Source organism: Varanus komodoensis, unplaced genomic scaffold, assembly GCF_004798865.1.
Source record: "Varanus komodoensis strain SLA01 unplaced genomic scaffold, ASM479886v1 scaffold60, whole genome shotgun sequence".
Classification (NCBI taxonomy): Eukaryota; Metazoa; Chordata; class Lepidosauria; order Squamata; family Varanidae; genus Varanus; species Varanus komodoensis.
This window is the reverse complement of record NW_025336223.1, coordinates 939,741-952,065: the sequence shown is the minus strand read 5'-3', so window position 1 is coordinate 952,065 and position 12,325 is coordinate 939,741. Positions and strand designations below refer to the sequence as shown.

Sequence of the window (12,325 nt, the reverse complement as noted above, 5' to 3'; positions counted from 1 at the left end):
ATAATAAAAGTGACCTTTCAGAATTTAAAAACCAAATGTAAAACACACGTAAAAAGCTATGAAAGCTCATACAAAGAGACTGATACAAATATTGCTGAAATGCACTGCACATACTATTTGTACATACAAGTCATGTGGCTGATTTCAGTCCAGAGGTTTCAGCCAGTGCAATAGCCTTCTGAAGATGTGCCTAGCTTCATTCTGCCAGCTTCAGAGAGGAACCTGAAACCAAATTAAGAGCCTTCCTTTTGAAGGTGAGGGTCTGTTCAGTATAAGAACAATCACACCCTGGAAGAGACCTTTCCGAGTCTTCTGCACGCAGTGCTCTTCTTCCTTAGTCTCCTGGGGTAATGCAGGATTGAGAACCATCTGAGCTCTCTGCATGCAGTGCTCTGCATCTGCAGCCAGCTGGGGTAATGCAGGATTTCCAGGCCCTCTGCACTCCACTACCCCAGTCAGTGACTGGCGGTCAGAGAAAGAAGTGTGCTTCAATCAAAAGAGAGAGAGAGAGCACTTCTGCATCCCCACGACACACTTGCTTGCCAGCTCAGCCAACAGGCTGGGAAAAGGGAATTTTGCCACAAACACTGTCCCTTGTTCCTGCCAGCCTGCCGCTGTGGCTGCTGAAAGGACTAGCAGGCCCTATACTAAAATAATTGCCTTCACAGAAGCGGACTGTTTGTGTGAACAGCAGCACCCCTTCCCAGGGCTGCTGTGACCTCCTTTGCAAGAAACTCGCCCATTGGGGTCAGCCAGCAGGAGGCACTGTTCCTGCATGAGCCCACAGTGAGATGTTAAGTGTGGACCATCCAGGTAAGCTCGCACCTCTCCTACTTGTTGATGTGGAATGCCTCCCTTCAGAGCCCCTAACCAGACCAACAGCCTAGTGGCCATTTTTACAAAGATGTCCTTTCATTCACATTGTAGGAGGTGCTTTGTTGACGGCCTTTGCCTCCCTGCCAGCCCAGCCTCCCACCACTTCTGCCCACATCTACTTCAGCCAGCAGCCCAGAAAAGGTTGTTCAGTGTACATCGAGTGCTAATTCTAATTTCCAGAAGTTGAAGCATTAGCGTGCCAGGTCCTACCACTAGGTATCTCAAACTTGTAAACTGAGCTCAGGGTTGGTACAACCTGAATTATCTTATTACATCAAATCAATTAACTGTGCTAGATCTTTCCCCATTAGACATGAAAGAGGCAGGGAACTGTTTGGTCAGGGAACCAAGGGTTCCCAAATATTTCCTCTGGAATGTACTGGATGTCTTCCCCCAGAAACAGAAGAGGTTTTGGGAGTCTGTGCTGTGACAGGGGTGTTCTCCTTTAACTGAAGGGAGGGTTTAACCCCCCCCCCCAAGTTGCTTGACAAAGAGAAGCAGATTGTTTCTGTTCAAGAAGCTGTTTCTCTCTCCTAAGCTCTGAAACCTACAAATGTATTTCCTAGCATAACCACAAAAAGAAAGCCAGCCAGCCTGTTAGCTTTAAGCTGCACTGCTTAAAAATAAGCACCTACCTCAGTGATGAAGACTTCAAAGGCTCCCCTAGTGGCTGCCCTGTAGTTTCACTGGTTTCAGAATTGTAGGAAATGATAAATGAACTGACCATGCCAGTCTCATGAGGCCTCATTCTTAGCAAGTGATGTGGGGTGGAACTTCTGGGGGAAATTTTTCAGTGCTTTAATTAGTAACGACGAATCAATGTCAGTTGCAAATACAATGTTAGGCAAGCTGAGCACTTTCAAAGTTGAAATCAAGATTTTGCAGGTGATTATTCCTAGGAAATATGTGAAAAAATTAAAGTACACATGTCTTAGTGGGAAATGAATGATTAAGCAATGGCTGAATGCCCCTCAAGAACTCTAGCAAAAGAAAGTTGAAATCCATTGAGTGGTTGTCAGAATACCATGCATGGTTCTTCCGGTTGCTTAAATTAGTGCAGCCTTCCCCACCAAGTGTCCTCCAGACGTATTGGACTATAACCCTCAACACGTCCTGTCAGCCAAGCTCAATGAGAGGTGCTGTGAGTTGTAGTCCAACATATCTGGAAGGCATCTGGATGGCGAAGGTTTGAACTCACATATCAGCATTTTCAGTACCTTTGTTTCTTTCTTATAGTCAATGAATGTTCTTGCCATTACAGTTTTACATATATTTCAGTGTCTAGTTTATAGCATTTAAATCACAGTAAGTGTGCTTTAATTTTTTTTCCTCATATATTCCAGAACAAGCACATGTGGTGTATTGGGACAGAAAACTAACATAGAGTACTTTTTTAGTTTTATTAGTTTTACTTATGTTTGGGGGGGAAATGCTTAATTAAATCACTCTGTAGTGCAAACTGAAAACTTTCCAGCGTCTAGGCTGCCATGTGAATTGGCTAATTTGTAGTGGAAAATTTTCCAGAACCTTTTCTAGTTCATTATTTTCCAGGGACTCTCATCAGTGGTCTTAGTCAGTAAGACATTGGTCACCCCCCCCCCCCCCCACCCTTACCAGGGTTTTCAGGCACAAGAAACTCCTGGAATGTACACTTTTTAAAGTTTATGTAAATTACTTGCTTTACCTCACAGCCCTTGCTAATTGTTACAGTCTTAAGCACTGCACCTTTTTTTCTGCCTGCACCTTAGCAGCAGTTGATCAGACTCTGCATAAACGGAGTATATGCTTTAAATCTAAGGACCTGTTTGTTTTTACTCTTTTTCTTAGGCATTCTTAGAATCAAAGGACAAGCAGAAGTTTGTTCCTTAATTTCCTGAATTTCCCTAAAATAAGGGAGGAAACCAACCAAACCCCGTGTCCCTTTAAAAAGCAGTTTAAGCACTGATGTCTAAACCACCAGATACAGTGTTTCATATCTGCTATATACTAGAAGGCAAAACACCGAATGTTTTGCTGGTAAGACATATTTCCTTGGATGTTAAAATACTGGGGAAATACTACTCCTGGAAGAATTATTTTCTTCATTTGAAAAGTAATGAAAATTCTGAAGGCAACTGTGGAGGCTTAGCAGGGGAATTCTCTAGCTTCTGTAGATCTCACAGAATCATATAGACATGCTCCTCTTCAGAAGTGCTACAGATATCCAGATATGCTCATGAAATAGTAATTCAAGGCTTTTCCATTCTTACTCTGTTTTGCTTTGAGTTTCCTTTTGATTTCTAAACTTGAGGGCTTCTTGAGTGAACTCTGCATATACAGATGGTTCACATTAAACTCTGTTTACCTAGCCATTTTAACTTTTAATTTGAACAAGGACTTGGAAAGATCCAAATGACTATGCAATGTGGTGTTCATGAGTATTCTGGTAAACCATGGCAACATCTGTTGGGTTCCAATAAATTACCTTGAGATTTCAGGACTGAAACCTATATACTGTCAACCCAATAGCCCTAAGTACTGCCATGCACCTTCCCACCATTCCCTTTTCTGATGAGAACTCTGTGCAAAGCCACAAGGAGAAGGCCCAGGTCCTAGTGGTGCCCCCATTTTGGCCATGATGTCTTTGTCTCTTGGACCTCATAGATCTGCTCTCCTTGGAAAAATCCTTTGCTATGCCTAAAGTAGTACATAAGTGTTTGGGTCCTTCACAATCAGGAGCTACTAGGTCATTTGAATTAAAATAATGTTCTGTAGATTCTATTAATTATGTGCTTCTCCCATTTCTTTGCAGGTATCTCCCTGTCTGGGTGTGCTCTCATGGCTGTTGTTTGTCAATGACACGGATGTTTTAGCTGATGCATGTTGGGCGCTCTCATACTTGTCTGATGGACCCAATGATAAAATCCAGGCTGTGATTGATGCAGGAGTTTGCAGGAGGCTTGTGGAGTTGCTAATGTAAGGACCTTAGATCAAAGCCTCAGTTTCAGAATAGCACTAGGCTTTGTAGCAGGGCTGGGCAGCTTGTGACCCTCCAGGTGTTTTGGCTGATAACTCCTGTCAGCATAACCAGTGTGAGGAATGATTGGCATTATAGGCCAAACCATATGGAGGGCCACAAGTTGGCCACCCTTGCTTTTTAATGTCTGCTTTTCTCTTGGACAGTGGCAAAAATGCTAAGTGTCCTTCATCAAGATTGTCCAGCTCCCATATTTCCTGCCCAGTGATCATGTCACCTGGGGTTGATGGCTGTTGCACTCCAAAACATCTAGACAGCACCAGGTTGCCTTCAGTGACTTAAGAGTGTATTTCAGACAGAGACCTTGCTTTGGGTTTGGGGTGCTGGCATAAACCTATGACTTTGTAGTAAGTAGTTCCTTGTGGCCAGCATTATGATCAGTGGGCCACATGTGGCATAAATTCATGCCCAGTCTTTCACTACTAGCTCTGAAAGTGTGTCATTGAGAATTCAGTTCATAATCACTCTCAGACTTTTCAAAACTGAAGAACAGCCATGCTAAGTGCTGCTGCTGTGTCTGTCACAGAAGTCACCCCTTTGTCATTCTTCAGCAGAGAGATGAGGACAAGATAATCTTATGTCAGCATCTCCCACTCCAAAATGTCTAATGCAAACCCGTATCAGAAAGCATGTTATGAATGGTTTGAAACAACTACTTCAGACAACTAATCTATGAAATTTTTATTCTGCCCCTTCTTCTAGGGTATAGGGTTATGAGGATGGTTCCCACACACACACACACACACACACACTTATTATGTAAAGGACTTTTTATTGCAAATTTGTCAGGTTGTACTTGCTCATAATTGTACTGCTTTGTCCTTAGTATAAGCAAGGGAGATACACCTAGGAAAAAATAGTTCCATATTTTATAGGCTCAGTTGTGCACTTAGGCAAAATGGCAATTCGTGCCAAAATTCAGGAAATGGAATATAATTTACTGTACAAATGGCAACAAACACCAATCAAGCTGCACAGTATTAATAAACAGCTTCCAGCTTTTTTGAATATAATATGGCATGTTCTATATGTATAATGGGAATATCCCATGGCATAGTGGTCTTGGGAGCTGTGGACAAATTTAGTATTGTGCTTAACAGAAAAATATTTCAGCTACCGCTGGAATTTTTTTCATTGTTATTCCATATTATGTTCAAGCTGGAAATACTTGGTCCTGCTTGGACCCTTGAAGAACCTTCCAGATCAAAAAACTGAGTCTGAATCAGGGTGTGTGCATACTAAAGTAAATTAAAGTAATTTTTCCCTCTTAGGCACAATGACTACAAAGTGGTATCTCCCGCCTTGCGAGCAGTTGGGAATATTGTTACAGGGGATGACGTCCAAACCCAGGTATTAATTTTGCTTTTAAGTAATTGACTAGAAGCCTGTTGTCTTTTAAAAGACCTCATGTCTGTGCGTGCTGCTTGTTCTAGCTCTCCGGGATACAGCTAGTTCTTTGTGAGTTATATAATTATGCATGGAATGCTCTAATTCAGTGTTTCTTGGACAATTTTGAAGTGGGATCTACCTATACACTTGCACACCCTTTGGGGTCCTAGATTTCTAGGTGTATCTTTCCTTTTCACCCATTCCTGTCCACTGACTCCCAAGATGTCGATGTTCAGTCTTGTTGTCTCATGTTTGACCACATCCAACTTACCTTGATTCATAGATCTTACATTCCAGGTTCCTATGCAGTATTGCTCTTTATAGCATCGGACTTTCAACACCAGATACATCCACAACTGAGTGTCCTTTCGACTTTGACCCTGTTGCTTCATTCTTTCTGGTGCTACTAATACTAGCCCTCTGCTCTTCCCCAGTAGCACATTGGACACCTTCCAACCTGAGCGGCTCATCTTCCAATGTCATATCTTTTTGATTCTGTCCATGGGGTTTTCATGACAAGGACACGGGAGTGGGTTGCCATTTCCCTCTCCAGTGGATCACCTTTTGTCAGAGGTCTCTGCTATGACCTGTCTGTCTTGAGTGCCCCCGCACTGCATAGCTCATAACCTCATTACGTAAGCCCCTTCGCCACGGCAAGGCAATGACCGATGAAGGGGACCCCAATATAGGCTATTGTTATTTTTATATGTGTTTTAATTTGGTTTTTAATGTTGTATGATAATCTTGTTATGGTGTTTTTAATGTTGCTTGTATTGTTAATATTGTATTTGTATGTGTTGTAAACTGCCCAGAGAGCTCTGGCGATTGAGTAATATAGAAAATGAATAACAACAATTGATCTAAGAATATATACCCCACTTGAAAATAAGGCTAACATGGAGGGCACCTCTCCTCACAGTGTGTGTGCTACTCAGCCTGTGACTATCTTGGCTTCACTATATTGTTCCTACTGTTGACTTAGAAGGCTTGTATGCCTCCTTTCCTGCCCCTTGCAGTCATTGCTCATGTTGTTCCTTTCTCCCTGTCCCTCAAACTTTTTGTCTAGGTAGGCCAGCTGCTACCTTACATTCCCTTTTTCTCCTTAAAACTTTCTGGTTTGTTCCTAATGTCTTCTCTTAGTTTTAGATCAGCGAAATCTCTTAACTGTACTTTTTATGAAGCTTATCTTTGTGTTTCTAGTGGTAATGTTCTTCTTTTCTTGTCTTTCTAAGATAAGTATTCTGGAGATTTGAGATCTGTATGTAGCCTAAGAATCTCTTGATTTTTTCAGGTTATACTGAATTGTTCAGCACTGCAAAGTTTATTACACTTGCTAAGTAGTCCTAAAGAATCAATTAAAAAAGAAGCATGTTGGACAATATCAAATATCACAGCTGGAAACCGAGCCCAGATCCAGGTAATCAGTGCAAAGATTCGTTTATCAGTATAAAATCAGATCCTAGGCCTGTAGTAGCTGTGTATGAGGTTTAGGCAGAAGAATGTAACTATTACTTTTCAACAGACTGTGTAAAAATGAGACCTAAACTGAGAAGCTTCCCTTTAACAAGAAATTATGCAGTTCAGACGTAGACACTCAACAGAACCAAATCTTTCATGATTAGAATGGCCTGTGTCATTCTTTTTTGCTGGATTTGACATGATAGCTTTTCACTCTAGACATAGATATGAATAATGGCATTTGAATATGATAGTTATATGTCAAATTTGTGTATTGAAATTAATTCTAGGAAGGAAACATTAGGCTATCAACCTTACACACTTACCGGGGAGTTCCATGAGACTTACTTCTGAGTATGTGCATAGGATTGCATTATTAAGCAAGAAATCATGTATTTTAATTGTAATATTAAAGCTCTTTTGGTTTTTCAGACTGTCATAGATGCCAACATTTTCCCAGCTCTAATAAATATTTTACAAACTGCTGAGTTTCGGACAAGAAAAGAAGCGGCTTGGGCTATCACTAATGCAACTTCTGGTGGCTCTGCTGAGCAAATCAAGTAAGTAGCAGGAAAGTGCTCAAAACAGATTGATTTTAACAGTCATGTTGGGGCTCTCAAACAAAGATCCTTCAAGGGGAAAGGGTTGTTTTGAAATCTGGTGCCCCGATACTTCTGCCCCCTTCCTCCAGGTTATACCTCCTCTGTGCATGCTATTCATTAAGGTCTACATTTATCTGGTCGATTGGAATCTTCTAACAGTTCGATTTCTTGAAAATAGTTGGTCAGATTCCTTGTACCCCTGATGAAACACTAACCACAAATGAATGGCCCAATGTCCCTCTTTAAAATATTCACTTCTTAACATACATCTAACACGTCTTGTCTTGCCTTTTTCATTGTAACTTTCAAAGCTGTTTGACCTTTAAAAAGGTGATGCTATTTTGTCAAGCTGAGTCCTCTGCTTGTCTTGCTTTTCAATTTCATTCTGCTTTTCAGGTACCTGGTAGAACTTGGCTGCATCAAACCACTCTGTGACCTCCTTACAGTGATGGACTCAAAGATTGTGCAGGTAGCACTTAATGGGCTGGAAAATATCCTGAGACTTGGCGAGCAAGAAGCCAGACGAAGCGGCACTGGCATTAACCCTTACTGTGCACTCATTGAAGAAGCCTATGGTAAGGGTGACGGGTGATAACCATTCTAGAAAATTGAGTAGGTTTGTTTTGCTTTTATGTTCCACTGCTCATTATAATTCCAAAGTACGGTGAAGCAAAATGGTTCTCTATGAGTATATGTGGAAGCAACTTATTATAAATGTCCTTGCACTAATTTTACTTCAACTAGTGGTCAGAGTATCTTCCAATCACATTTGCTAGGGCTGTAACATTGAGGGGTGTGAAGTGTATTTTATTTTAATGTTTCTGTACTTTGCATTACCTAAGTGACACTTTCAGGGTCTTAGAAAATGAAAGGTAAGAAAAGGGCCGGTTTGAGGAACAGGGCAGCTCTAGCAGCAGTGGGGAAAATGGACACGATCCAGTGTGACTGCAGGACTTTCCCCATCTCTTCTCCTCCGGCAGCTCCCTGTGCCCCAGAGAGCCTGCTCTGAAGGATCCTCTCAACACTCTGAACCCAATTTTGAGGGCACAGAGGAGGCTGGAGAGGAAAGGGAGAATTTTCACCGCACTGATAGAAGTGGATCCAGCAATAGAAAAACTTCAATGGATTGCACGCTTTGGAATGTTAGGTTGAATAGACCTAGAGTTCTGAAAGATGGTGCCACAGTTCAGATGGTTTAGCTTCTCTCCCTCCGATTCAGAAAAAGCTGAATCATGCAGGGTGTCTCTTCCTGTTCTAGATATGAGGGATGTTGTTTGTTTTCCCTGCAGGCCTGGATAAGATTGAGTTCCTGCAGAGCCATGAGAATCAAGAAATCTACCAGAAGGCCTTCGATCTGATTGAGCATTACTTTGGGACAGAAGAGGAGGACAGCAGTATTGCTCCACAAGTAGATCTTGGCCAACAACAGTACATCTTTCAGCAGTGTGAGGCTCCCATGGAAGGCTTCCAGCTCTGAGGTGCTCCTGTGTGCTGTGTTGCTCTGCCCAGCCAGTCCTAATGTAGAGCTCCGAGTTGGTCCTGTTTTCCATAAATCTGTGTGAGCTCATTTGTTGCTTTGCGCACACACTTCCTTAAACACAACTGGAAAACATTTGGCTCTTAGTTGTAGGATGCCACTTTGGTAAGGGCTTACCATAACTGTTGTGCCCATCTCTCCGGAGCTGGAGCGCCTCTATAAAAGTGTCAGTTTTTCCCAATGAAGTATACACTGAAGTGGTATAACCCTAGATTCTAAAAACAAGGGTGGAGTTTCTGTGTGTGTGTGTGTATTGCAGTGCTCTTGCTGTCCACAGGGAGGCTTTGAGAGACCCTTTCTGCGCGGCTCCTTTGGGTGCCTGCCTCATTCAGTGATTTAAGAGAATTATTTAATGCTCACACAGAATATGAATGGTAGTGATTTTGTGTGTGGCAGCCTCAGTTCCAGTTTATATATATAAATATATACATATGATACTTACAGATATTGGAATGAGCTCTTTGTTCCCTGCACTTATAGCTGCCAATGAATAAGCTTCTCCAGGTTCTAACAACACTGAAATATTGTCAGCAAGGTGACATCTATGCTGCTATTTTGACTGCATGGGATTTGGAGTTCTTTTCTATCTGCACAAGGAATGGGGAACTGCCCATCTCTCTGTACATTCCTAGCAGCACAGCCAGTACTCTCGTGAAGATGCCCTAAATTGTGCCAGGGATAGAGGAACTTCACTGCTCATCTACCACAGCATAAATTGGCTTTCTCTGTGTTCAAACTGAACTTTCCTTTCATGTTTTGAAATTGGCCCTCATTAACATCATTACTGCTGGAAATCTCTGCTTGAGTTTTTGTACTGCTTGGTCAAACAGGGCTCGGTCAAATTTTTGTTGTGCATTCTTAATATGCTAAACTATTGATGCAAGGAAGTTATGAGTTCCCTGGGATCCATCTCTCTCATGAACTGTAGCTTCTAAGACAGGGCACAAAGAATACTTGGGCTTTAGCAGCTTCATTACATGCCAACAAATCTGCCTAATGGAATCTAACCCTCTCAAGTGAGGTCTGTATTTCACAGCTACACTACAAGCACTTCAGTTGTGAAATCATCTGCCTAACTTCAGTTTGCACCTCTCATTTAGTCCTCACTACAAACAGCTGATCTCTGATGAAACAGCACTTCAACTTCCTGCAACAGCCTAGTGTGTCACGGCAGTTTCCATGTATTTGTAGAATGCACCAAGGTTGTGGCTCTCCAGATTGCTTGGACTGAAGGCATTGGATATGAATGCCTTGATCATCATCTTGCATTCCAATGCCAGCTGACTGTGGCAGCACAGTATTAATTTAACATATCAGCAGTGTTGTTTTTCTGTGAATGCTCAGATATTCTAGGGGGCTTGCACCCTCTCCCAAATTAGGTAGTGGCTTAAGTCACTGTGACCTTAAGAAAACAAATGTTCATCCATAATTCTGTTATCAGAATTGCCCGATGGAGCATTCATGTTACAATCAACAGAAGATAACTAAAATCAACCACAAAAAATCTACTTTGTCAAACTGTTAAGAGGTCTTCTCTCATCAAAGTTTTGTGAGATTCTCTCATGGAAGCCCTCAGTTACCCCTTTGATCCATTATCCAGCAGCCTCTACTTTCAAGTTACTTTAATGTAGTGTTCTGTTACACTGAAATAACATTTTAGGTCACCATTGTCAACTTCTCTTGGGCTTCTTTTGTTTTAGGACTTTAAGGTCTAACCTGAAATGGTGGGGAATCTGTTTTGCAATAAATTAATCTCCAATTATGTTTGTTGTTCGTGGGGAGGGTCCTTTATGGGGAAAAGAATCCATGGCTCACTTTGATATGCCTCTGTCACATAAGCAAGTCTGGCAACAAACGATACATGTTGTCTATGTGAGCCTTAACTGGCTGGGATTGCCTTGAGAAGTCAGTGAACTGCTTTGTGCAAAATGTTGGTTTATTTAACCCATTGGTTTTTGAATTCTGGGTTACGCTATGTGAACCTGGCCTGACTGACCATAGTTTATTAGCCACAAAAAATCCAGGGAGGCAACCCATGGTTTGTTACTGGTTGTTACTCATAAGTTGTTCTGCCAGGCTATAAAAGCAGTGAGCAAGAGCGGTCAAAAAGCAGCTCTGCATGCTTTATTGACCACTGCAAAAGCATTTGGGATATAGAAGGGGAGCAGGCAAAGGAGGAGGGAAACAAACTACCCCGGAACTGAGAAAACAATGGTTTATTCTACCATTGGGTGGACAAACCTTGGATAGGGCAAAAAACCATGGGTTAGCATTATGAACAAGCCGGGTCCCTGTTTATTAAACCTGTTTCAAGAAAAAATGGCACCACAGCTACACATGTAAGGAAGACACAGGTACAAGCAAGGAAGCAAACAGTGTGCAAGAAAGATAAATTGGGGCAAGGAACTGGGGTTTACAAAACTTTTTGTGGGCGAAAGTGCATTGCAACCCATTTTTAAAAAAAAAAATTAGATGGGTAATCTTTAAAAATAACAATGTTGCCTTTATGTCCCATAGCTAATAATCATGTTTGTTTCTTAAAGGGTGGTAGAAGCACTGATGAATAGCAATCTTGTTTCAGCTTCCAGATTTTTTTGTGGCTGGGTTTTTTAAAATGTAAATTACCAATGACATGTCATTTCTATAAGGTTTGTTTTAAATCATGTACTTTATTTGATAGGTTTTGGGTTGGGGGGAAGCTACGTGTTTTGTAAGCCAACTTCAGTAAAGCGTATGTGTGATACTGAAATATCACACATACACCAATACTGATAGTGTGTATATGTGTATGCATACCTAGAGTACATATGCATGTACACACTCCTCTAGTGTGTTTGCTAATGTGTATGTATATATGTATATTTACACACATCCTTTATCTTTCTCACACTGAAAGTTTTTCTTCCAAGCTAGTGAGAATGTGGTGCATTGGTGTTCCTGCTAGGAAATGACAATTCTCTCTTTAAAGGGGTGAATTAAACCATAAATACATTCAATGAAATGGGAGTGGTGTTTTTTTTTTAAGATGAAGCATCTGTAATGCTTTTTACTGAAGGAGCAGCAAAGCAAAATGGCCTGAGCTGTATTCTTGAAAAAATCACCAGCACTTGAAAAATGTCATCAGAACCCTTAAAAGGCATTTCCAGATATGTACCAATGGACATTTTTTTTGCTCTATACATTTTTAACTAGGCATCTATTTTGGGTAAGAACACCCCATTTTGTGTTGGAGAGGGGAAAAAATGAGCCTGAGGCAGCTGGTGCTTTCTGTCTTTACCAGCCAACAGCAGGGTAAACTGAATGTCCCTGTCAAAGAAGGCCCTCTGTCCATCCACATGTGATCTGAAGGATGCTCAAAGCTGCTGCATTGTTCTCCTAAAATCAGTGCGCAGGTTAGTTTTCCTGATCGGTTCTGTTCCTCTGCCGGTGCCAACAGTGGGGCCACAA

General features: G+C 41.5%; 1 protein-coding gene across 3 annotated transcripts in view; it reads left to right on the top strand.

Moving 5' to 3' along the window:
• Positions 1 to 11,879, top strand: part of KPNA1 (karyopherin subunit alpha 1) — a 48,644-nt gene extending 36,765 nt beyond the window's left edge. For 2 of the 3 annotated variants that reach the window (XM_044449776.1, XM_044449777.1), the window contains exons 9-14: positions 3,668 to 3,831; positions 5,164 to 5,242; positions 6,573 to 6,698; positions 7,172 to 7,299; positions 7,738 to 7,916; positions 8,631 to 11,879. In XM_044449776.1, coding sequence (XP_044305711.1) covers positions 3,668 to 3,831; positions 5,164 to 5,242; positions 6,573 to 6,698; positions 7,172 to 7,299; positions 7,738 to 7,916; positions 8,631 to 8,818 — 864 coding nt within the window. In that variant the 3' untranslated portion in view covers positions 8,819 to 11,879. The remainder of the gene's footprint in view (positions 1 to 3,667; positions 3,832 to 5,163; positions 5,243 to 6,572; positions 6,699 to 7,171; positions 7,300 to 7,737; positions 7,917 to 8,630) is intronic. The other variant, XM_044449774.1, reaches the window with a different exon arrangement.
• Positions 11,880 to 12,325: the final 446 nt, after the last annotated feature.